Here is a 23,516-nt window from a genome sequence, read left to right on the forward strand (position 1 = left end):
GAAGATAATTAATGTCAGAGAAAACCTTCAAATATCCGTGTCTTCTATTTGTACTGTGGTAAATACACATGTAAAGCTGTAAACCAAGAGTGAAAGGTGTCTACCAACCCAAAACAACCAGCTTCACTTTACATCTGCAAGTCCCAACTGCATTTTGGGCTTCAAACATGTACTCTCCACCGTCTTCCAGGTGAGAGGACATTATGTTAAGTCTACTGAGGTTGCCCCCATAGCAGAGATTATGCTTTCTGCTCGAATGGAGCTCGTTGCCATCTTTGATCCATCTCACACTTATATGAGGAGTTCCAGCTACCCTGCATTCAAAGCTAACTGGATCTCCACAAGTCACTTTAACAACCTCCGGTTTCTCTTCAATCGTTGGTGGTTCTAAGATGCCAAAAAGAGAAGAAGTAAATGTACTTCTTGGTGTAGTTGGAAATCAGCCTAATATTAGATAAACTGCTTGAAGTAAATGTACCTTGCACAGTCAGTGTTGCTGAACACACATCTTGCCCAGCCTCATTTACAACATGGCAGGTATATTTCCCCCTGTGAATAGCCTCACAAGCAAGAACCCTGAGAGTGGCCTCTTTGTTCTGGAAAATTTGCTTGATCTTCGGATCATCTTGGATCCAGTTTTCATCTTTTTTCCATAGCACAGAGAGTGGCAGGGGCCCTTCCACAGAGCAACGAAACACTGCAGCATCTCCCACAACAGCGGAGACACTCTTTATCTTCTCAATAAACTTTGGAGGCACTAACAGGGAGAAGACACTGTTGTAATACCAGAGCATATATAACACATTGAGTGTGGAGTCATCGATAAAACCAACCTTTCAGAGACAACACCACCGAGCCAGAGCAGCTCCCAACCTCATTGGCTACCACGCACTGGTAGGTGCCCACATCATCCACGTCGCAGTCCTGGATTTTTAAGCCCACATTTTCACTATCAACAATAATGTACTTTTGGCTGGATAAAATTGCCTTTTTATCTTTAGACCACGTGACACTGAACGGAGCACTTCCTGCAACTTTGCTAGCAAACGCTGCCGTGGAACCTTTAACGACTTCCAGAGATGATAGCTCTTCAACAAATGACGGAGGCTCTGAAAATAACAAAGCAAAGCGCTCTAAAGAAACCTTTGGATCAATTAAAAATAATAACATACAGAACTTAGCATTCAACTTGATCTTAATTTTCACATAAACAGAGAAAAGAAAACCAACCTTTCACTACAAGCTCAAAAATGCAACTCTCTGTGCCTGCTTCGTTGGAGGCCTCACAGAAGTATTTCCCGCTGTCTTGTTGACTAACTACACAAACCTCTAAAACGGCAACAGAGGTAAAAAATGATATCTTGTATTTGAGGCTTTGGCGAATCTGAACTCCATCTTTGAACCATTTCATGGAGATCTCTGGGGTACCAGCAACCTTACACTCAAACACCTTGCTGCCTCCGACACTCACTAATGACACCGCTTCAGGTTTTTCAGTGAAAAATGGGGGCTCTGAAATAAATACATGAAGAAGCGACTTAAAGACGGTCATCATTTTCAAAGTGAAGAAAAGGATGAAGCTCCAATATTAACCTTTTACAAAGAGCGCTGCCTTGCATGAAGCGGAGCCCACAGCGTTCTGAACTTCACAGACATACTCTCCAGAGTCAGAGGTTTTGGCAGAGAAGAGCTCTAGGGAGCTTGAAGTGTTGTCTTTGATTACAGAGCACTTGGCACTCGGAAGGATTTCTTTTTTGTTTTTAAACCATTTGATGGCGAGCGGAGGTGTGCCAGAGACACGAAGAGTAAACCTAACCTTTGATCCAGGCAACGCATTCTTGGAGTCCGGTTTTTCAAGAATGCGTGGTGCTTCTGTTGGTGGAAAAACCCCAAAATGCTGTCATACAACACAAGTCTGTAAAAAACTGAAAAAATACTGATGATGCATGAGATCAAACCTTTAACACACAAACTCCCGGAGCACTGGGCAGATCCTGCCTCGTTTTCAGCCACACAAGTGTAGCTCCCACTGTCTCTACTGTCGAGACAGCCGATTTCCAGGAAAGCAACATTTTCGAAAAATGTACATTTATATTTTTGACAAGTCTGGATCTCTGTTTCATCTTTGTACCACTGTATCGTCATCGGCAGAGAACCAGACACGAGGCACTCTAGATGAGCACACGATCCTTTTATACCTTCAGTCTCTGTCAGCTTCCTTGTGAAGGACGGTTTAATAATCTGATCTATTACATACAAGTTGAAAAAAACATTGTCAGGGTGACTGTAGAAAGAACTGCAAACAGATTCAACAAAGCTTTGGGCAAACCGACCTAAGACTGTGACTGATGCGTCACAGGAACTGTGCCCAGCAACATTTGAAACTTCGACAGTGTAGTCACCGCCGTCGCTCTTCTCTGTTTTTATCATCTTGAGCACAGAGCTCGTGTCTGTGCTCTGTATTCTGTATCTCTGTCCTGACGGCAGCTCCTTTCCCGCCTTAAGCCATCTGACCTTCAGCGGTTTAGTGCCTGAAAACCTGCATTCAAGTCTGGCTGGGTCGCCATGGGTTACACTGATGGACTTTGGGTGCTCTGAAATACTTGCTGGCTCTGCGATAACAAAATGATTCAAAGGTAACTTAGTTTTGATCACTGCGCTGCATGCAACAGATGAAGCGGCGAGCTCGACACAAAGGCAAAAGCGGACGATTGAGACCCACGAACATCGTACAAACCTGTCACTATGAGCACCGCGGCACATCTCTGGGTCCCGGCTTTATTCTGCGCCTGACAGACATATTTCCCGCCATGTGACAACTGAGCATTTTTCAAATTCAACATGGCACTTTTGGTTTCACAGGACATCTTAAAATGCTCGTCTTCCGTAAGCTCACGATCGTCCTTGATCCAGGACAAAGTCATGGGAAGTGACCCAGACAACATACACTTCATGGAGATTTCAGAGCCCACAATACAGGACATATCCTTTAGTCTTTGAACAAATGATGGTGGTTCTAGTGAGAAAACACATATGTTGTCATCATTCACAGGCAGTCTAAATGAAACTGAAATCCTAAACCTTTGCAATGAAAGTGGACGCATGCAGCGAGGCAAACTCTCCCGCCACAAACCTTTTAGAGAAATCTGGCAAGAGCAAGATGTCTCCCCAACATCGTTTGAAACAGTGCACTTGTACGTTCCTTCGTCTCCGGCCTCACAGTGTGAGATCTGAAGAGTGATTGTATCATTTTCCACGCTGATTTTATGTCTTTTGTCATTTCTGATCAGCTTATCGTTGAGGAAGCAGCTTATTTCAAATGGAGGGGAACCTGAAACGATTGCTTCCAAGATAATCTCAGACTCCGTAACAAGCTCAGCTGATTCAAAAGGCCTCACAAACAATGGAGGCTCTACAAAACAGAGAATAAAATTACATTTACAGGCATGAAGAAATAATTCTAGTCTGATGTGGGAAGTCTGGTCCACAGAGTTCATTTAGCCTTTAAACTCTAGTTTCTAGGTTTTCTGAGTAACAGTGAACCTGTAGCAGACAGTGGTTTTTAAATGACTGGTAATCCTTGGGTTACAGGTAATGTGTCATGGGTTTATTTCTTTAGACCATCTGCTGAGGCAAAGGGCCAACGCACCCTCATAAAACATGGACATTTCAGAGCATTTGAATAACCTGCTTGGCTCTTTATTTTTGATTTATAGGGTTAGCATGGCACGGCATATTCAAAACACAAGTTCACACTGTCAGTTAATGCAGTCTGTCCATTAAACATCTGTACGAAAAGGTCAGCTGTTAATAACATGGCTGACAACCAGTTACACCAACAGTCAGGCCAGAAACCCCTCCTAGCTTCTTACAAATATACTGTTTCTGGGAGTCTCTGCTTTGATGGAGAGTAACTAAACCCTGCACTGACGTCCATATAATGCATGCAGCACCGAACATGTGAGAAACCCATGTGGACCAGACTTTAGATGGAAACAAATGTAAAGTTTGAGGACAGCAACAAGAGTAAACTCAATTAGCAAGTTTCACAAACTAAACCTAGATGAAGACCTGCGTCTTGAACCAGGTTTAATCTTGGTGTTGGAAACGGAGTCTTTGACCGGTGAAGAGTGAACCAACCTTTCACTGTTACTGAGCTGCTGCACTGCTCCCTGCCGGCCTTGCTGGATGCCACACAGACATAATCTGCACTATCCTCTACAGAGCAACTCTCAACCTCCAGAGTGGCCAACGAGCCGTCAAAGGTCATGTTGTGTCTGCGGTCTGAAACCATTTCTGAGCCATTTTTAAACCATGTGACAGTAATAACAGGAGTGCCCTGCACTTTGCAGGACAACTCCAGAGGTTGTCCTGTTTTCAGCAGCTTTGAAGGTTCAAGCTTCATCGTAAATGTTGGGGCTTCTGTAAATCAAGAGTAACAATTATAGATGCGATAAAGAGGTTAATTAAAGGAAAACAGCTTTTTAACACTTTTTAAAGAAAGAACGAAAGCAGCAGCTTTTCTGCACCTTTTATGAAGAGCGCTGCAGTACAGTCAACCTTCCCAGTGTCGTTGGATACTTGGCATGTGTATTTGGCAGAGTCACTGGGTTTCACAGAATGAAGTTCCAGGGAGCTGGAAGAGGAGTCTTTCTTTATGAAATACTTTCCCCCAGTGAAAATCTCTTTCTCCTCTCTGAACCATTTAACGGTAAGTGGAGCCGATCCCGTAAAGTCAGACTTTAAGACAACGTGTGATCCCGGGGATGCATCAAGAGATTCAGGTTTCGAGGTAAAGGCTGGAGGTTCTGGAGGCATTTGGGAAGAAATACAGCAGATCAGTTCACACCCTGTCACTAAGCCTGTGCTGATCTCTAATGGCTACTGCTTAACTTGAGGTAATGCAGCTTCTCTGACCTTTGATGGAAAGAGTACCACTGGTTTCTTTTTCTCCAGCATCATTAGAAGCTTTGCATGTATAAACTCCACCATCGCTCTGATCCAGGCCAGTTATTGTCACAGAGGCTGTACTCTCACTGAAATCAAGCTTATATTTTGCATCGCTGTGGATTTCTTTATTGTCTTTGTACCAAGACAGAGCCATCGGCTGAGATCCAGCAAGCCTGCAATCCAACGTGATATTACTGCCAATGCTCCCATTCACTTTCTTTAGAGTTTTGGTGAAGGACGGGGGAACTGCACGATCTGTGTAGGGAAGTATATCAAACATATTACAAGCTCCACTTGTGCTGATCGGACAAATTGATATTAATGATGTTTTATTGACTAAAACCGACCTATAACTGTAACCGAGCACGTGCACTCGTCTTTTCCAACTTTATTGGACACTTCCATCTTGTACTCGGAAGTGTCACCTTTATCTGCTGCGAGAATCTTTAAAATGGCAGTGTTCTCCTTAACTGCTATTTTATATTTACGACCACCGATCATCTCCTTGCCGTCTTTGAACCATTTCACTTTGAGTTCAGGGCTTCCAGAGACGGTGCACTCCAGCGTGGCAGAGTCGCCTGCAGTCACGCTGATGGAGGCTGCTTTCTCTAAAATCCGAGCAGGTTCTAAAACACATTGAATTTTACACTTAACAAACAGTTAGATCTGAACTCTGAAGACATTTGTAATGGGAATGTTTTCTAACCTTGAATAGTTAAGATAGCTTCACATTTTTGCTGTCCTGCCTCATTTTCAGCGAGACAAGTATACTTCCCACCATGCTTCAGCTCAACAGATGAGAAGGAAACACTAGCGATGTTGTTCACAAAGGACATTTTGATATTGGGATCATCATCTCTGAGGAGCTCAGAGTCTTTCATCCATTTAATGGTGATGGGAACTGAACCTTTCAGGGTTCCCTGTAATTTCACTGTATTTCCCAAAACTGCTGTAGCGCTCTCAATCCTCTTTGAGAACACAGGTGGCTCTGAAACAACACGATTGGTATCATAATGTCAACACCTGCCAGACTGTGGGACGCTGTAATGAAAGTCCTTTTTTACACCACTAACCTTTTTGTTTAAGTACTGACTTTGAGGTTGCTGACCCAACCTCGTTGGATACGACACATTCGTATTCACCAGTATCAGCGCTCTCAAAGGACTGGATCTCCAGAGAGGCCAGCGATCCCTGTGACACTATGCTGTACTTCTTATCTGAGGACAGGCGTTTCTTATTCTTTTTCCAAGACACTTCGAGCGGTGCAGAGCCTGCAATCTCACACTCCAGCACAGCTACCGACCCTCTGACTGCCTCGGTGGACAGTAACTCCTTTCTGAATGACGGAGGTTCTAAAGGGAACATACAGTTCGGTTATATGTGTTTTTGCACAGACTTGGGCCTTTTGTTGCCAAAAACTCGACACACCTTTCACTGTTACTTTAATGCTGCAGCTTTCACACCCGCACTCGTTGAGAACCTCACAGGTGTAGTTTCCACTGTCAGTCAACAGGACATCGTGTATCTCGAGAGTGGCGACACCGTCCTTCAGACCGACAGCGTGTCTGCCACCAGTGGACAGCTCACTGTTATTCAAGAACCAGGTGCTGTGGAGTTCGGGAGATCCTTTGACGGTGCACTGCAGGCGAGCGGTGCTGCCCTGCTTCCAAATCGTTGTGGCTTCCAGCCGCTTTACAAAGACGGGTGGCTCTGCAGAGGTGTGTGGTTAACAAAAAGCTATTGTGAAGTCAAAGACTGCATTTAAAAACAGCAACCACGCAATGAAAGAGGAGAGATTTAAGTCGCTGTCTATCATCTAAAATGGACACCAGAGAATTGAACTGTGTTAACTTCCAGGACTGCAGATTTGCAAAAGTTACAAATGCTGCAGTTTCCCTGAAACTTAACTAGATAGCTCTTACCTTGTACCTTCACCGTGGTGGAGCAAGACGCACTGCCGGCTTCGTTTGCCACTGTACACACATAATTTCCACAATCTTTCAGTGTGGTCTTTAGGATATCAAGAGTAACTGTCTTATCCTCAAACAACAGTTTATAGTCGGGAGACTGGTGGACTTTTCTGCCATCTCTGGTCCAGCTGACAGTTACTCCAGTGTCCTCATCCACCTGACACTCAAGGTGCAGAGCAGCTCCGACCACAGCGGCGACTGAAGCCAGGGGCCTTACAAAGTTGGGTTTATCGATAACACACAGCTCCGTGTGGCACTCAGCTGTCCCAGCTTTGTTAGATACCTTGCACACATAAAGCCCGCTGTCAGCTGCCTCAACACTGGGTATCTCAAGAGTGTGCTTATTCTTTTCACAAGAGCTCTGGTAGTGTGCGGGCACTTTGGGTAAGGCCTGGTTGTCTTTAAGCCAGACAACATTCAGAGGAGCAGTTCCTGCTATTACACACTGCATTACAGCCCTCTTTCCAACATACACAGTCTGAGGGTCAGGCTTACTTATAAAGACAGGAGGAAATTGTTCTACAGGGATTAAGAAGAAGAGAAACAAATCAGTGTTAATAAGTTTTACCTTAACCGAAATCAAACCGACAGGGCAAGAAACAATTGCACAAACAAAACGCCAGCACAAAGACGAAAACGCGCCATTCATCCCCTCGGAGGGGAATGAAAACAACATGAGTTCCAAACTCAACCAGCCAAGAAGAAGGAAAAATGCACTGCTCTTACCTGTGACACCGAGGGAGGCGGAGCATTCATCACTGCCGTGCTGATTGGACGCCTTGCAGGTGTATTCGCCACTGTCATCCTTGGTTGTCCTCAGAAGCTCCAGGGAGGAAGCGCTGAAGCGACTGATAATCCTGCACTTTTCACCCTCTTTGATGGGGTGTCCATCTTTGAACCACTTGAAGCTCACGTTTGGAGCGTCCTCAGTTTCACATTCAAACATGGCAGAGCTGCCGATGTTTATCTCCACTGGGACGATTCTGTTCCTGAACATAGGCTTCACTGTGTTTGCAAAAGAGAGAAAAAGGCAACAAGAACATGTGTATATACAGCAGGTGCTGAAATGACACAAAAATTAGTGTTTGTACTGGAGACGGTGATGAAGTGAACCTGGGACGGAAAGCGACACACAAAGTTATGGTGGGATGAAAGTGGAGGAGAAAAAATGAACAGGCTGAAGTGATGAACAGGAAGTCTGTGACGACAAAAGGAGAGAAGGCATGCAAACATGAATGATTAAAGGCATGTGGTCAAAGGAGACTGCTTGGCTGTGAAGGTTGTAGAGGAGTAGATGGAGTGGGATGTGATCATGTCACTGCTGTCTGCTGAAAGCCTCAAAGTCCAAATGCTTTTCTTTTGAAAAAAAACTGCACGCCAGGTGTCTCGAAGGTAAATGAGCTGTGGGCTGGCAGCGTCCTCTCATTGGACGGCCACCTTAGTGTTGAAGTGGAACAAGAAAAGCAAACAAGCAAACTCCCACAAATACTTCTGAAAATGTTTGTTTTTCAAATTTCAAATATTTTATAACGAGACGTTTTTTCCTCACTAATTGTGTTTATTTCGTAGTTCAATGAGGCGTCACTGGTCTGTCTGCCCACACACGTGGCAGCACTTCTGCTATCATTGTGTTCGTATTTAACAAAGTAAAAATGCAGACATAAGTGCACACGTTCGTCAGTTTTACAGGCCGTGACTTTGGGACCCCTGCTGTAAGCCATTTTCAGTTCTGCCTTTGTGCTCATTTCCTAAACTTTGAGTTTTGGTTGAGGTTTGCAGACAGCAGACGTTCACCACAGTGTGAAGTAGGGCTGCTCGATTATGGCAAAAATGATAATCACGATTATTTTCACTGAAACTGAGATCTCGATTATTTGACGATATTTATTTAACCCTTTAAGACCTACCATAGAACCAAGTCCGCCAGAGCTTATATTATTATTTTTTTTTACATGCTGTAGTGCCATTGGGAGCATTTCAAGTTGCTATACAACTGTTATAGCCCATATTTTAATAATATGTATGCATTAAGTCCATAGTAACTACATTAATTGCAAAAAAGTGCAATAAACTCCAAAAAAATTGACAATTTAAGAGGTTTATCCCTCAAAACTTTAAATACAAAAAAGTTGCAAAAAATAGTTTCCCACCACAGGAAATTTATCTTGAGTGTGTTCATAGTTTTATTTTGGAGATACAGCAGTTTTTATATACTGCAGGAAAAGCAAAAAAAAAACAATCATATGATGCAAATTTGCAAAGAAAACAGCAGGCGCATCAAAATAAAATATTTCCAGCAGTGCAATTCGAGTTCTAAGCATCCCAGCAACTATTCAGAAAAGTCAAACATGACCTATAAAAACACCAGTATAGGCTTTTAAGGCCTACAAGTAAAAAAAATACATTTTCCGTGAAAATGACGTCACTTCCTGTTTCGGGCAGGAAATGACGTACATGCGATGGTTCGCGTTGACGTCTTGTTCAATGTGGGAAGTGTTACGAACAGCTGATCGGATCTGCAAAGTGTGTTTCTGGAATATTATGTTTTTGTTCCTGCAAGCGCTTTTTATGCAATTTTTGCAAAACTTTATGTGGAAGGAAACCATGACCGAGGACAAGCTGATGGCATAAGATGTAAGTACAACTCCTCCGGTTTCATATGCAAAAAAAATTATTGTGCTAGCTTACACGGTTCCGGTTCTACAGGGATTTAAAAATAGTTACGCAAAACAGAGCGTGCCTCTGCCCGGCTTTAAAGGGTTAACAATTACAATGTGTTGAATAATGACTTTAAAAAATAATATAAAATAGTGCAAATACTGATAACAGTGCAAATGTTTGCAATATAAGAAACAAATGAAAAATGTAAACATCTATGTTTAGTGAACTTTGCAGTGTTGCTCTGTGGTGCAGCTACGACACCGTAGCAAAGTTTACACACTGTGTCTACTTGATCCACGTCTGACTGAACCCATAATGTTTCCACACCACTGAAGTTTTTTTACCTCTTTTCAACCAACGGCAGTCACTCTCCTCTCCATATAACTTCTGCTTAGCTTTCCGAGCTTCCCTCGGGTCCTCTTATTGTTGTGACGAGTGTTCGAAATGCAGAGAGGTGCGCTCGATTTGCCACACGGAGCAGCGCGAGAGTAAAGCACGAGGGAGGGGCTAATAATCGGCTCAGTCATTTTTAATGATCGTTGAAAGCCCAGATCGTAATCGAGATTAAAATTTGATTAATTGAGCAGCCCTAGCGTGAAGTTAGTGGATGATGATGATATCAAAGAATTTCCCATCATCAAACCTCGTGGCACCACAGTCAGCCTCGAAGATGTCGTCGTCTTGCCGACTTCATTCTCAGCCTCACAGACATACTCTCCTTGATGGTGGTCTTTGACAACGTTGTCAATAACTAGTGTGTATGTGTCACGGTCTTTAAAACACTTGAACTCTTTGCCAGATTTCACCAGCTTCCCATTGAAAAACCAGCTAACTTTGGTGACGTATTTAACACTGGCAGTAAGCACAGCCTTGCCATTTTCCTCAGCACAGACATCCTCCAGAACATCTACGATGATGGGATAATCAGTGATACTGTCCGAGGACTCACTGATCATGATTGCCTCTGAAAGATATTCCTCTCTGGTTTCTCTGTGGACAAAAATGTCCACATGCTGTTCAGCCTGGCATACTGTGCCGTCCTTCTCTGATCTAACCGTCCTGCTGCTCTTGGACTCGTGGACCTCGGTTTGGCTCTGAAGTGTCGCACTTTGAAAGGAAGCCCTGGCTTCTGTCGTCAGAGCTGCAGACTGAGATACAGCAGGAAGTAAACTGCCTGCGCTCTCTGCCACCACCACAGAGTCCACCACAGAAGACAACACCTCCTTGGAGGACACTGAGCTGACCTGCACTTTTTGAGGCTTATCAGTGTGCATGGTGCCCGGCTGCTCTGATGTAAGACTCGGCTGTTCTTGGGAAACCATAGCATGCAAAGCTACCTGGAGTTCATGCCTAAGGTCAGCTGTCTGAGGGTAATCACCTTTAAAAGTCAGCGTGATCTCCAGGGGGGAACCTGGAGATGTGATAAGATAGGAACATGCAGCCTGCCTGGGCTCTCTCTGAACCTTGACCTCATGGACCTCCGCTGCCTCTAGTCTTCCAACAACATCAGCCAGTAAAACTGGTGGATTACTGGCCACAGCTGAGTGAAGAGCGTCTCTGAGCTGATGTCGTACATTCAAACTAGATGGTTTGGGGGCATAAATGATGAAATTCAGTTCCTTAGGTAAAGTCAGAGCATCCTGAGCCTCTGGGACAAAAAGAAACCCTTTAGGCTGTGTCTTAACACTGACCGCGGAGCCCTCGAATTTACCAATCTCACTCGACCGCTCTCCTACGATGACTTGTTTTTCTTCTAGAAACACTGACTGTCGGACCGACTGACCTTCCTGGATCTGGACTGCAAAGTCCCCCTCAGCCGCCTCTAAGATAGTGCAGCTTTCGGTGGCCATTGCTTTTTCCTCTATGAAAACTGGTTTTTTTGGTATCTTGGCCTCAATTTTAATCTCAGGCTTAAATTTTTCATCAGTTTCGAAGCTAGTAGTGTGACCCTCTTCCAGACTTTGATTGTTTGTGATGATCAAAGACTGCATGATATTCCAGTAATCCTCTTCCTGGACTAATGCTCGCTGTTGCGTGACGCTCGTAACAAAAGGAGTCTCTTTTGGGAGCTGCATGGGCTGGGAGGACACAGCAAGGCTGCGTAGAGGCCTGGACTCAGTACGCGGCTGTGGTTGAGCGCTGATCACAGACATGTCAAGATCTTTGTGGTAATCCGCAGTGACCTCCATTCTCTCTTCTGAGGTAGCTGCATGCCATCTAGCCTTTTCCAGCTTCTGTGCTGCCACCTGCTGGTCAGGTTTGGTGACAGCGAGTATGCCTTCTTTTGGTAAAACTGTTAGAGAATGGACCGACTGAAGGCGTTTTGGTTGCACCAACTCTTGCTTTGGCTGGACGGAGGTGGCGTTCATCTTTGTTTCGAATTCTGAAGCTGCCTCACAAACTACAGTCCTCTGTTCTTCTTGAGTCACTGAATGCAGCAAAGTCGGACTTTTGCTCGCTTCTGCTTGTTCTGTTGGAGGTTTTTCACTGCTCAACCTTCCCTCACACAGTAAAACCTCCTGATCACTGATAACCTGCAGATTCAGAAGCTGTTCTCCCTCCTGCTGTGGCTGCACACTTACAGAAAATGCCCCATGTGGCACTTGTCCTGTTTGATCAGCACAGAGCTCATATTTCTCTTCGGTCTGTACGGCTGAATTATAAACCATGTCTTTGCACGGGGTAATGCTCTCCTGCTCTGGTCTTTGTGTTTCAAGCTTTTGCTCTTTGGATAAAGCCACTCTGGCTTCACTCACTGGTGCTACCACTGGTTTCGGCTGCTCTTTGCCAGCTGAACCTTTAATGTCTGCATCTAAAGCTGGAAGATGCTCAGTGTGTCCTTCTGTAAGTTGAAGCTGTCCTGCATACTGAGCCGAGTATAAAATCTTTACCCCCTCTGTGACTCTGAAGCTCCTCTCCTCCTCTTGTCTGTGCATGTCTTCTGAGATTTCATCAGCGATAGGTACAGCGAGCTCGACCTGGTGACTAGTAACAAGTTGCCTCGGCTCGCTGGAGGTCTTTACGTGTTCTGGACTCTGACCTATCAGTGCCTCAGCTCTCACCGTGCTGAGGGGAAGGACCTCCTCAGACGTAGCTGACACGAGCTTGGGCGGTTGCTCTTTGGCTGACTCCAGCTCAACCACCTCGGGGCTGAGAATCCGTTCAGAGTGCTGCGCTGTGATCTTTTGTCTCTCCTGGACTGAGGATAAGAAAGCAGCCACGTGATGCTGTTTAACAGGGACAGCTGAGACCTGAGGTGGATGGCTGGGGGCTAATGAAACCCTCTCCTCTATTTCATGGGACTGCAGCACCGCTGCCTGGTGGGTAAGTTGCTCACGATGAAGGGTGGCAGAAGAGATGCTGAGCTCTCTGAGCGTTTCCACCTCTTCACTGGGAATAATCTGTCGGTCTCCAGTACTAATGGTATAGATCATGTGTTCAGACCGGGATCTTTCCTGGTGAAATCTGAGTTCTGCGGTTTGTTCTGCCATCGATATCGTCAAACCTTGTGTTTTCTGTACTAACGTGTCCTCTTCCTGAGCTTTCTCCCTGAACACCAGCAGCTCTGCAGTACAGGAGGCTTCCCCGTACTGGTTTGAGGCCTTACAGGTGTAAATGCCGCTGTGCTCCTGTTTTACACTCTTAATGTTAATAAACCCGGATCCATCCGGGTTGTTCACAATGATACAGAACCCACTAGGCTGGATGTGGGAAGTGCCTTTAAGCCACTGGACCTCAGGGAGAGGATCTCCAGTCACAGTGTAACTGAAGACACCCTGAGCCCCCTCCTGCCGCTGAAGAGATTCTATAGTTTTAGTGAATTCTGGGCGCTTACCAGTCACTGCAAATGTTCTCTCCTCGGCTCTTTCCTGCTTTTCTGGCTCCTTCACCTGAACGTGCAGGTAGGAAGTGCAGGTTGACTGGCCAAATCTGTTGCTGACCGTGCAGGAGTACTCTCCTTCACATTCCCTGTGAACTGTGTTAATCACCAAGCTGTACTCATCGTGTTCGTGAATAAATGTATACACGGATGAACTGGTTATAGTGTGCCCGTTGTGAAACCACTGGACGGTGGGCTTAGGGAAGCCGGACACTCTGACGGTAAACGTAGCCGTTTCTCCGACAGTCACAGCTGCCGGAGAAAGTTCACTGAGGAAAACTGGTTTTTCCTTTTTCTTTTCCAAAGTGCTGGAGAAGCGTTTAGACTCTGGTTCAAGTTCAAGTGTTTTGGTTTTGTCTGCTAACTTTATGCCAGTGAAGTATGACTCCTGGGTTTCCTCTTCCACTGTGACGGCTGAGCTAGAGAAGACTGAGTGGAATAATCACAGGTTAAATCAGCCTCACACTCCAACCACAGTACAGTCTGCTGAAAACAGGAAAACTGCAGCTTCAGTACAGGAGCAGTGTTTTACATGTTTGACTAAAAACTTCTATAACGCTGCATCCAGGATTCAAAGACTTTTTCCTCAATCAAAACAAATTCTACATCATCAGAGTCAGATAATAAAAGTCCCGAGTCCACTCTGAACTTGGTTCAGTTATCAAAGTAAACTCGTAAAAGTGCCCTTGAACTTCTTACCAACACAACCTGTAGACAAAGAACATAAACAACTAAGACCAAGGATGGAGACATCACGATAAAAGCCATATTTACCTTTTATCTCCTCCTGGACCTGAGTCACCTTCTCCTCTGTAGTTACTGTAAAGACACAGATGTTCACAAATTAAAAACATTCCTAAAGATTCCCGGGAGACTGTTAGAACCAGTGGTGGCTCGTGCATCCATCCCTTTTTTGTTTCGTTTAACTGACGTTTGTGCATGCTCCTGTTTGGTCTCTTAGTGTGCAGCACCGCTGGGCTTTTTTTCAAACACTAAGTGGTGTGAGCACAAAGTGGTTATGACCTCGTTGAAGAAGTGTTGTCACCCTGTGAAGAAGTGTGCCTCTGCTGGCTGTGTGGGTGAAGAGCAGTGTGAATGAGTGGTGTAAAGAAGCCTTAGCGAGCAGAAGGACCAAAAGCATGCAGATGCCAACCTTTCGTCACTGTGCTGCGCTCAGCATCTCCGGCTGAGCTGATATTTTTGCAAACGTAAGAGCCCCCTTTTCCAGGTCCCACATTGTTAACTTTTATACAGCTTGAGGGGTCTTGATTTTTCACAGAGTAACACACAGTTTCCTCAGCATTCAACTGGTTGTAAAGCCAAATGACAAACGCAGTGGGAAGCCCCTTCACGACGCAATTCAGGGAGCCACTGCCTTTGTTTCTGATCAGCAGCTCAGGGGGGAGTTTGATCAGGAAGTCGGGGCAGCTGGAAGGGCGATGACCTTGGTATTCATTAGGCACGACGTCAGGGAAATACAACAGGCTGATGAGGCTGTGAGGTCTCTGGGAAGATGGAGGTGATGGTCCCGGCTTCTCCACCACCTCCTGCTTGTCTTGGTCAGAGGGATCTCTAGGGCTCTCCCTGTGTGCCTGTAACACTTTGTGCACTGAATCGGTAGGGATGGGGGTTTCTGCTTTGAGATTTGCTTCTTTAGCTGGGTAAGAATAGAGTTAGGAAAAGTAATTAGGGGTCACAGAGTACATGGCCATGACTCTAAATGCTAAAGGGTTAATAGGATGAATGATGAGGTTAGCGTAGCGAAGCTGACAGGAGGGGAGGATAAACTGGACTAGGGTTTGTTATTTTATTACACTACAAGAGGTTACAGGATAACATATTAAATATTAAGTCATGGGGGTGGGGGAGCACTAAGCAGGAGGAGCAGCTGGAAAGGTGGGATGGACCAGATGGAGAGACAGGCTGATAAAAAAAGAAAGATTAACCACCTTCAACAGTGAGCTGAGCAGAGGAGCTGTTGTGGCCATGTTCGTTGGTAGCGGTGCAGCGGTACGTGCCTTGGTCCGCCACACCGACGCCCTGGATGACCAGGGACAAAAAGCCACCGCTCTGAGAGCTTCTCACCCGCTCGGTGTCCACCAGGCTCTCGCCGTTATGTTCCCATATCACCCCGGAGAAGGGCTGGCCGTCGAATGAGCAGCTGAACTCTGCCATTTCACCACTTTTCACTCGGACATCGCTCATTTCCATCAGCAGCTTCGGGCTGGCTGAGAGTTTGAAGTCAAAGCTGCTCTCAGAGCTCCTCTCCATCGAGCTTATCTCAATCGTGCTCCAAGACACAGAGGAGCTCTCGGTGATCGTCTCAGTAAACTCAACACTGTGGGCTGTTTGTCCCACTGACAGAGAGCTGAAACTCTCACTCTGAGCCTCCAGTCTCTGAAATAGCTTAGCCTCAGCCCCAGTGCTTGACACGCTAGCTAAGGCTTTTTTATCTGGGCAATAAGAAAGAGTAGAAGAATTAGGTCAACACATCATCACGCTACGGATTTCTCCAGGTTACTGTCACAGCCTGTTGCCAACAGTGCAGTGGGAGTGGCGCGTTGAGGATCAATAATGATGAGTGAGGGAGTGGACAGTGGTGGGTGTCCGCTGTCAATCATGCAAGCTCGACTGGAACAGAACAACAACAAACAGAAAAACACAGCCAGCGATCACGTCCGTGCTTGAGTGTGAGGAACATTTCCAAAGTCCAGCAGTGGCTGAACCATGCGGCATTCCTCTGACATGAAAACTCCAGTTTCGCAATAAAGACCATTAATACTGTTTGTGTTGGAGAGAAGACGTCATGCATTGCAAAGAGACCTTTAAGATGATGCTTCCAGTGAGGATAAGAGCAGATTCAGTGTGGAGCAGCTGCATGCTCACAGAAACGAGTCAGTTTCTCACATCATCGCACTGAAAGTATGAAATCTGAGTTTGATGGAGTGGCTGGAAAATCGTTCCAGTCCAAGGGCTGGTTGCACAAAGATCCAGGAGACGTCATGCACACAGTGACTGTAACATGAGCAGGGCTCATGGTTTTCCCCACGACGGTATAAGAGCTGACGTGGCGTCAGTGCTAGCCGCTGACAGCTGCAGGAGATTTGATCTGTCCTGAATTGACATTTTAAATGTTTTTACATATTGAACAGTTTTATTTGTGAGTGCTAAGCTAGGCTCTGTCCTCCACGAGGATATTAAAAGAAAAGGAAAATCTTTGTGCAGCCAGCAGCGTTGATCTCCAGTACAGCTGACATGCTTGCCACTTCCCCCGGCTGAACCATGCATCTTTCTATTGGCTCAGTTAAGGTTGCTTTGCTTGCCAATAGATGCTTCCTTTTATGTTTTGCCAGTAAGTAAACTTCTTGTGTAACACGCTCTCATGGCTCCGGACGGATGGAGGGAGACTTAAAACACACCTGGCCAATCAGAACGTGCTTACATGCTGCCATCATTATATCACCGTAGTCAGCGAGTGCTGTTAAACTTTGACTATCGGTTCTCGATACGTTGGACGTTATACATATCAGACCTTGTCTTACAGGAAATCCACATGATATTCTAAAATTAAAATCAATCCTGTGAGGAACATGCACCGACTTAGGGCCTTCTTGGCAGCTGATGAACGTGCAGTAAGAGCCTGTCAGTTTTATCCAATTAGTATGCGAACGTCTGCTGAACTCACCATCAATATTCAGAGTGGCAGCACATGTGACCATTCCTGCCAAATTTGTAGCAACACACGAGTACTCTCCTTCAAGGCTGGGGAGAACTCGGGAAATCTCCAGCAGGCAGGTGTCATCATAATGAGACATCCTGAAGATGTCCGACTGTTTGATCTCTCTGTCATTGCAGAACCAAGAAATCTGCAGATCTGGAGAGAAAGTGTTTTCTCATAGTCAGGAAAAACCGTTTACGGCACACCACACTGATGACAGCTGCGACAGGATTTATGGTCAATGAGTATTTAAAATGCCGTATGACAGTAAAGGGGACGAGTAACGGTCAATACCTTCCCCAGAGACGCTGCACTGGAACTGGGCAGGATGTCCTTCTGAGATCAGCAGGTCCCTCATGGGAGCGATGAGGACTGGAGGGGAAACCTGAGCCACGGCTTCAACCACCTCCGGAACTGCAGAAAAGACAAAGACACCGTAAGTCATCGCTCGATTTGGTGGCTAATAATTCATAATTCCAATCAAACACTCCATATGTACCTTCCACAGTGAGAGATGCAGAGCTCGTCACCTCTCCGTAGTTGTTTTTGGCCTCACAGCTATAGATGCCTGCATCTTCAGGGAAGACTTCAAGCAGCAGCAGCGTATGCTCATCTCCATCATGGAGGAACTTGCACTTGTAGCTCGTGGACAGAACCTCAGAATCTTTGTACCAGAACACCTGAGGCTGAGGAAGGCCGCTCACCTGTGTCGAGAAGCGAACTGACCTGCCCGAGATCGCGGTTTGGGGCTGCATCTCCCGGATGATCTGAGGTGGCTCTGGCACTGAAGGAAAGTAGAAGAAAGAAAGGTTAATACTCTGCTTGGTCCTCTGGTCAAAGAATACTTTGATGATAATAGAAACAGATACGTTTAAACAGTACAAGTATCATTTTTAAGCTTTTCACTTTTATTTTCAGAAACTGTCCAGTGGTTTTTCACGCAAAGAAGGAAAGCAGTGCTGGACTGATGCAGGACTGGAGCTCTTACATCTGATGTGGAGGTTCACAGAGCTCCTGTTTTTGCCGGCTAAAAAGGTGTACTCTCCAGCATCGCTCCTGAAGGTCTCAGAGATGGTGAGACGGTGGAGCTTCCTGATGGTGGCATAATTGAACCTCTCCTCCACAGTGAACTGGAGCTCCACTCCATTTCTCAGCCAGTGACCTTCTACATCATCCTCATTCACCTCAAACTCAAAAGTGGCTCTCTGCTTCTCAACAACCTGAAAAACACCACATGATTAGCTCAACACCAGAAACGTCCTTCTAGTATTTCTAAAAAAATAATCATTGTCACAATTATTAAGAAATCTCTTCCTGTAGGACAAAATATCTGAAAAAGAATATATTAAATGATCGGCAGTGTGTGCTCTCAAAGATCATAAAGTCTGAAAAATATTTCTGTCATCGTCACACATAAACTGACAGACAGTATGAAAATCCCAGGATTTGGTGCATTTTTATGGAGTCTACCACCTAATCTTACCGTGATGTCCCTGGTGGCTGGCTCTGAGATTCTGACATCTCTTCCCTCGACTGCCAGGTGACCCTTGGACATGCTTGAACCGGCCACAGCGGTGTATTCACCGGCGTCCGACAGACGCACAGAGGGCAGAACCAGACGGTGCACAAACTGGTCCGATGTCATTTTGTACCTGTAGCAAACAAAGAAGGTGTAGAAGGTTTAAGAGTTGATCCCTATGTTGGTAAAACTCAGTAATTGTTCCCACAACTGACTATCAAGGACTCTACCTGTCGGACAGCTCCAGCTCCTGACCATCTTTCATCCACATCACCTGGATGTTTGGTTCAGAAACTTCACATTCAAATGTTGCCCTCTTCTTCTCTGTGATCTTCAGGTCCCGCAGGTGTTTGGTGAATTCAACCACACGGGCTAAAACAGGGACATAGATACAGTTACTTTACCTACATCTATCAGTGTGTCTGACCTTATGGAAACAAATCACTCATGAGCCCAGAGGCTCTAGTCGTCCTCTGCAAGGTTTTCTTCCTCATTGAGGAGGTACTACTAAGAACAAGATTCAAGGAGTCCTTGGGGAAGTTTGGACGTTCACAGTTTTAAATGTCTATTAGTAATATTAATGGCCGTAAGAAAAGGTCTGAAGGGTACCTTTTAGAGGTTCTAGTAGTGACAGAAAGAATCGTGTATGCGTTCCTATGGCATTAACGAGGATCAACTTATTTGGGGAGTTTCCAGAAGTCCGTTGAAAAGTTCAAAGTGTCCTGTGAGTGAGTCTACATGTCAAATGTGTTAGATTCTGCTGGTTATTTCAGAGTTACTCGTGATAGTCCATTAGAGTAGCTTTAAGAGTCTTTCAGTAAGTTCTAAATGTCTTTCAGGGGTAACGGAGATGGTTGTACAGGCAAACGACAGACACACACATTTAAAAACCAGCTAAAACACGGTGAGGTGTTGAAATAATTTTATTTGAAGTTGATGGAGTCCAAAAACATCTAATGTGAAAAGTCAATTGAAAAGTTAAATTAGAATCAAAGCATTTTACCCTCAACGTGAAGTTTAGCTGAAGTGACTGCAGAGCCAGCCATGAAGGTGTACTCGGCACTGTCTCCAAAGTGAACATTCCTGATGCTCAGAGAGTGAGTGAGCTGTTTGCAGCGAGCCTGGCAGCGGTCCGTAGAGCGGATCTCCACGCCGTTCTTCAGCCACTTGTACGTTATTCCCTCGTAGTTCACATTCACCTCAAATGTGACCGTGTCCTTCTCCTGAGCGTTCAGGTCTTCAAGCATCGTTGTGATCAGAATAGCTGGAAAACAGCAAAGTGATAATAAGTTTGAAGAGATGTTTAAGTACAGTGAAGAATACAAAATTGTGTTTTTTAATCTGTAACGTCATCCTTAGTGCAAACATCTGATCGGTTAGAGTTTTCACCTTAAACTACAAAGTAATTGAAAGTGGCTTATACTTATAATTTGTCATAAATATCCAATTAGAAAATCTGAATGTGCTAATTATTTCTTTTTTTTAGTAACAAAAATGTTTAGATTTCCAACTCAGAGGAGAAATGAAAGAATCCAATTAAAGTTACTTAAAGACATTTCATGGTTTGATACATTGTAATGATTTGGCAACATGTGAAACGTCTCTGAAGAACGAATTGATGAATTGATACATTGTAAATCTAAAGGTTTAAGTTTCACTGATGGTAACTTACGGTTAACAGTTAGCGTTGCAGAGATGCGGTCGTTCCCACAGACAAAAGTGTACTCTGCAGAGTCTTCATTGCTGGTGTTCATGATCTTCAGCTGATGGAGTTTCCCTTGAACCACAATCCTGAACTTCTCACTCATCTCAATCTCCACACCATCCCTCAGCCAGGTGGACGGGACATTGAAGTGAGAAACTTCACATTCAAATGTGGCCACCTGAGTCTCTGTGACCTCCACGTTTTTCATGGGCCTTGTGACACGTAGAGCTAAGAGTAAAATACAGACATGTTTAGTCCTAACGTGACCTTGGCCTGTGTTTTAGCATTTTTTACGTCCAAAAACTACTGATGTGATAATGCTTACACTCAACAACGAGGTGAGCGCTGCACTGCAGGTGTCCTATGACAGCAATGTAGTTGCCCTGCACGCTGTCGTCCACGTCGTGGACAATCAGCTTGTGGTTCTTCTTCTCAGAGATGATGCTGTAGCGCTCGTCAGACACCAGGTCTTTGTCATCGAACATCCATTTCACTGGGATGTCATCCTCTGAGATGCCAACTTCAAATACAATTGTTGCTCCTGACAGTGCTGTCACATCCTTTGGCTTCTTCAGGATCTTAATGGCTGTGGGAAAAGAGGTCTTCTGTTGGTAAAAAGCTTTAGGAATCTAGAGGTCCCATGTGGTTTAGGTAAATTTCCCAACCTTGTAGGCACAGAGCCAAAAAGCTTTTTGTTTTATTCCAAAATCAATAGTTAATACTTACTTTCCACATTGAGTCTGGCACTTGCAGACAGTTTTCCCAGTTTGAAGGAGTAAACAGACTCATCCTGTGTGCTGCAGTTCTTGACCTTCAATGTGTGAAGTGTGCCTTCAATACTGATTTCATATTTATCACTGGGCTGGATCTCAACGCCATTCTTGATCCACTGTGCTCCCCTTACATCCTCATGGGTCAGTTCAAGGCTGAACGTGGCTTCTTGAGTCTGGACTACATTCAGGTTCTTCAGGGTCTTCTTGACTTTGACAGCTGTGGAGAAAAACACCAAGAGGCAAGGTAACAGTTAAACAAGTGAAGTGGCTGAGTCCAGAATTAAACTCTCACAGGGTGGGTCTTTGTGGTTGTTGCTGTGGGCAGGTACGAGTCAGCAGACTAGATCTAAATGATTTAAATTTAAAGTTTCATTCGATCATTTGGAAGAAATGTCTGCACTCATAGAGTCAACAAATGGTGTGTTTTTATGGCAGGTTGCTGGTAACAACTGCAAACTGGTTCTTTGCTCAGTTGTCTGTTATGTGTTGACACAATATTTCTTCATATCAGTGAAGAGACATAAGACAGAAAAATATAATTGCTCTGAAAACTGGACTGGACATGAATAAAGAGGCAGCCCGTGTTCAAAGAAACACTTTAAGCACCTTCACAAACAAATTCAGCTTCCTAACCTCCTGATCCGCATTGGCTGTATGATCTACGTGTGTGTTTCCATGGAAAGCTGGACCTACCCTCGACTTTCAGGTTGGCTGAGGTCTTGGAGGTGGCGACCTGGTAAGTGTACTCTCCAACGTCAGTGGCCTTAGTGATGATGATAACGAGGCGTCTGACAGCACCGTCCACCTCGCTCAGCACGTTCTCGTTGAAGTCAACAGGCTGACCGTCTTTTAGCCACTTGCCCTCTGCGGATGGGTTAGCAACTTCACACTGCAGCACAGCGGTCTGGGAGTCAGCTACCACCAAATCATGCAGGGGCTTCTTAATGGCACCACCTGGGGACAGGAGATAGCCAGTTACTGCCTGGTGACAGAAATCTTCTCTGAACTATTTAAGTGTGCAATAAAAGTGTGTTTTGCGTACCTGTTACGGTGAGTGAAGCACTGCACATCTTCTCACCAGCAGCAAACATGTACTCGCCCTCTTCATCCTTCATTGCATTCATGACCGTGAGCCTATGCCTCTTGTCCTTGGACTCCATCTTGTACTGGGGACCAGCTTTAATCGGCTGCCTCTTAAAGGTCCAGAAAGCGTCAATGCCTGGGTGAGAGACCTCAACCTCGAAGGTGACATTTTCAGACTCGGAGCACTGTTTGTCTTTCATTGGTGTCACAATCTGGACAGCTGTTGAGACAGAACGATAGTTAAGCCTCGAACTGATGTACAGTAGAATAGAATAGAATAGAATAGAATAGAATAGAATAGAATAGAATAGCCATTTTTATTGTACATGTACAATAAAATTGTAGGAAATGTAGATGACTTGCTTTCACTTTTTCACAATTATCCATCTGACTCATTCAATAATAAAGATGTACCACATGGGCTTGGTTCTAGTTTTGTAAATGCCACGAGGTCATGATGTTCATGTCAGACTATATATGTAAGAAGCAGGTGCAAGTTTTCATATGATTTTAAAGAAAGTTGCATTCAGCAGAATCTGAAACTATTGTGTTCAGCAGAAAAATCATTTCTTATGTTGCCAAGCAAATATTAATGACCCTTTTCAGGTAATCAGCTTGAATAAGATTTCTGGAAGCTGAAAGCAAAGACTCTCATGTCATGACTCTCATGTAGTTTCTTAATAGTTTTCTACAGGTAAACTTCATGTGACTAGTGGTGGTCATGGTTTATTAATTCAATTCAATTCGATTTTATTTATATAGCGCCAAATCACAACAAAAGTCGCCTCAAGGCTTCATATTAGACCTAAAGATTCATAAACTTAGCTTCCAGGTCATTCCAGAATATAGATGATGCAACTACAGTAGTAAAACTCCAAAACATGCTTGGACCTCATAATGGCGTAACTTACGCTCAACAGTAAATCTGCAGCTGGTGTCAGCTCGGCCAACCACCAGTTTGTAGTGTCCTTCATCTGAAGCGTATGTTCTGGTGAAAACCAGGCGCTGCTTGGCTCCCTTTGCCACCATCTGGATTCGCTCACTGGCTGTCAGCAGGTTGTCATTGTGGTACCATTTGACTGAGCTGATGTCCTGAGCAGAGATCTTTGCCTCTAGGACGACCTTTGTACCCTCAATTGCATGACTGTCCTTCAGTGGGATCAGGATGCCAATAGCTGCAAGATGAGATATTTTGATTAGAGGATTTTATTTTGAAACAAAGTCATTAAAGAAAAACATGTGCATCTGAGGTGACCC

At 44.8% G+C, this 23,516-nt stretch overlaps 3 protein-coding genes across 7 annotated transcripts in view; all 3 read right to left on the minus strand.

Annotated features, from left to right (window-relative positions):
- LOC146616718 (titin-like) overlaps positions 1 to 23,516 on the minus strand; it is a 175,934-nt gene that overhangs the window by 133,541 nt on the left and 18,877 nt on the right. For 2 of the 5 annotated variants that reach the window (XM_085373942.1, XM_085373941.1), the window contains exons 26-50: positions 23,171 to 23,434; positions 22,219 to 22,479; positions 21,870 to 22,130; positions 21,130 to 21,393; positions 20,729 to 20,989; positions 20,371 to 20,631; positions 19,702 to 19,962; positions 18,929 to 19,070; positions 18,663 to 18,831; positions 18,168 to 18,399; positions 17,679 to 17,963; positions 17,474 to 17,593; positions 17,147 to 17,335; positions 14,236 to 14,280; positions 7,647 to 7,925; positions 6,873 to 7,439; positions 6,379 to 6,660; positions 6,024 to 6,302; positions 5,657 to 5,938; positions 5,298 to 5,576; positions 4,918 to 5,205; positions 4,530 to 4,808; positions 4,141 to 4,422; positions 3,134 to 3,412; positions 2,738 to 3,016 (exon numbers count right to left, since the gene is read on the minus strand). In XM_085373942.1, the coding sequence (XP_085230068.1) occupies positions 2,738 to 3,016; positions 3,134 to 3,412; positions 4,141 to 4,422; positions 4,530 to 4,808; positions 4,918 to 5,205; positions 5,298 to 5,576; positions 5,657 to 5,938; positions 6,024 to 6,302; positions 6,379 to 6,660; positions 6,873 to 7,439; positions 7,647 to 7,925; positions 14,236 to 14,280; positions 17,147 to 17,335; positions 17,474 to 17,593; positions 17,679 to 17,963; positions 18,168 to 18,399; positions 18,663 to 18,831; positions 18,929 to 19,070; positions 19,702 to 19,962; positions 20,371 to 20,631; positions 20,729 to 20,989; positions 21,130 to 21,393; positions 21,870 to 22,130; positions 22,219 to 22,479; positions 23,171 to 23,434 (6,390 nt within the window). Of the gene's footprint in view, positions 1 to 108; positions 388 to 478; positions 758 to 833; positions 1,110 to 1,230; positions 1,513 to 1,593; positions 1,873 to 1,958; positions 2,613 to 2,737; positions 3,017 to 3,133; positions 3,413 to 4,140; positions 4,423 to 4,529; positions 4,809 to 4,917; positions 5,206 to 5,297; positions 5,577 to 5,656; positions 5,939 to 6,023; positions 6,303 to 6,378; positions 6,661 to 6,872; positions 7,440 to 7,646; positions 7,926 to 14,235; positions 14,281 to 17,146; positions 17,336 to 17,473; positions 17,594 to 17,678; positions 17,964 to 18,167; positions 18,400 to 18,662; positions 18,832 to 18,928; positions 19,071 to 19,701; positions 19,963 to 20,370; positions 20,632 to 20,728; positions 20,990 to 21,129; positions 21,394 to 21,869; positions 22,131 to 22,218; positions 22,480 to 23,170; positions 23,435 to 23,516 lie in introns of all 5 variants that reach the window. The other 3 variants (XM_085373944.1, XM_085373940.1, XM_085373943.1) reach the window with 3 other exon arrangements.
- On the minus strand, positions 7,932 to 14,025 carry LOC146616719 (titin-like). The gene is made up of 2 exons (XM_085375155.1): positions 14,010 to 14,025; positions 7,932 to 13,890 (listed from the first exon to the last, which is right to left on the minus strand). The coding sequence occupies exons 1-2, from the start codon at positions 14,023 to 14,025 to the stop codon at positions 10,157 to 10,159; spliced, it is 3,750 nt and encodes a 1,249-aa protein (XP_085231281.1). The 3' UTR covers positions 7,932 to 10,156.
- Positions 14,289 to 15,925, minus strand: LOC146616720 (neural cell adhesion molecule 2-like). The gene is made up of 2 exons (XM_085373945.1): positions 15,411 to 15,925; positions 14,289 to 15,118 (listed from the first exon to the last, which is right to left on the minus strand). The coding sequence occupies exons 1-2, from the start codon at positions 15,730 to 15,732 to the stop codon at positions 14,577 to 14,579; spliced, it is 864 nt and encodes a 287-aa protein (XP_085230071.1). The 5' UTR covers positions 15,733 to 15,925; the 3' UTR covers positions 14,289 to 14,576.

Source organism: Diplotaxodon limnothrissa, linkage group LG16 (genome assembly GCF_057381915.1).
Source record: "Diplotaxodon limnothrissa isolate DT_005_m linkage group LG16, D_limnothrissa_male_GT1.1, whole genome shotgun sequence".
Taxonomy (NCBI): Eukaryota; Metazoa; Chordata; class Actinopteri; order Cichliformes; family Cichlidae; genus Diplotaxodon; species Diplotaxodon limnothrissa.

Excerpts from the sequence above, each read along its gene's own strand:
- LOC146616720 (XM_085373945.1), bottom strand. The coding sequence starts at position 15,732 with ATGGAGAGGAGCTCTGAGAGCAGCTTTGACTTCAAACTCTCAGCCAGC. Across the intron at positions 15,119-15,410 it reads TGCTCAGCTCACTGTTGAAG|CTAAAGAAGCAAATCTCAAA; the intron begins GTGGTTAATCTT and ends ATTCTTACCCAG.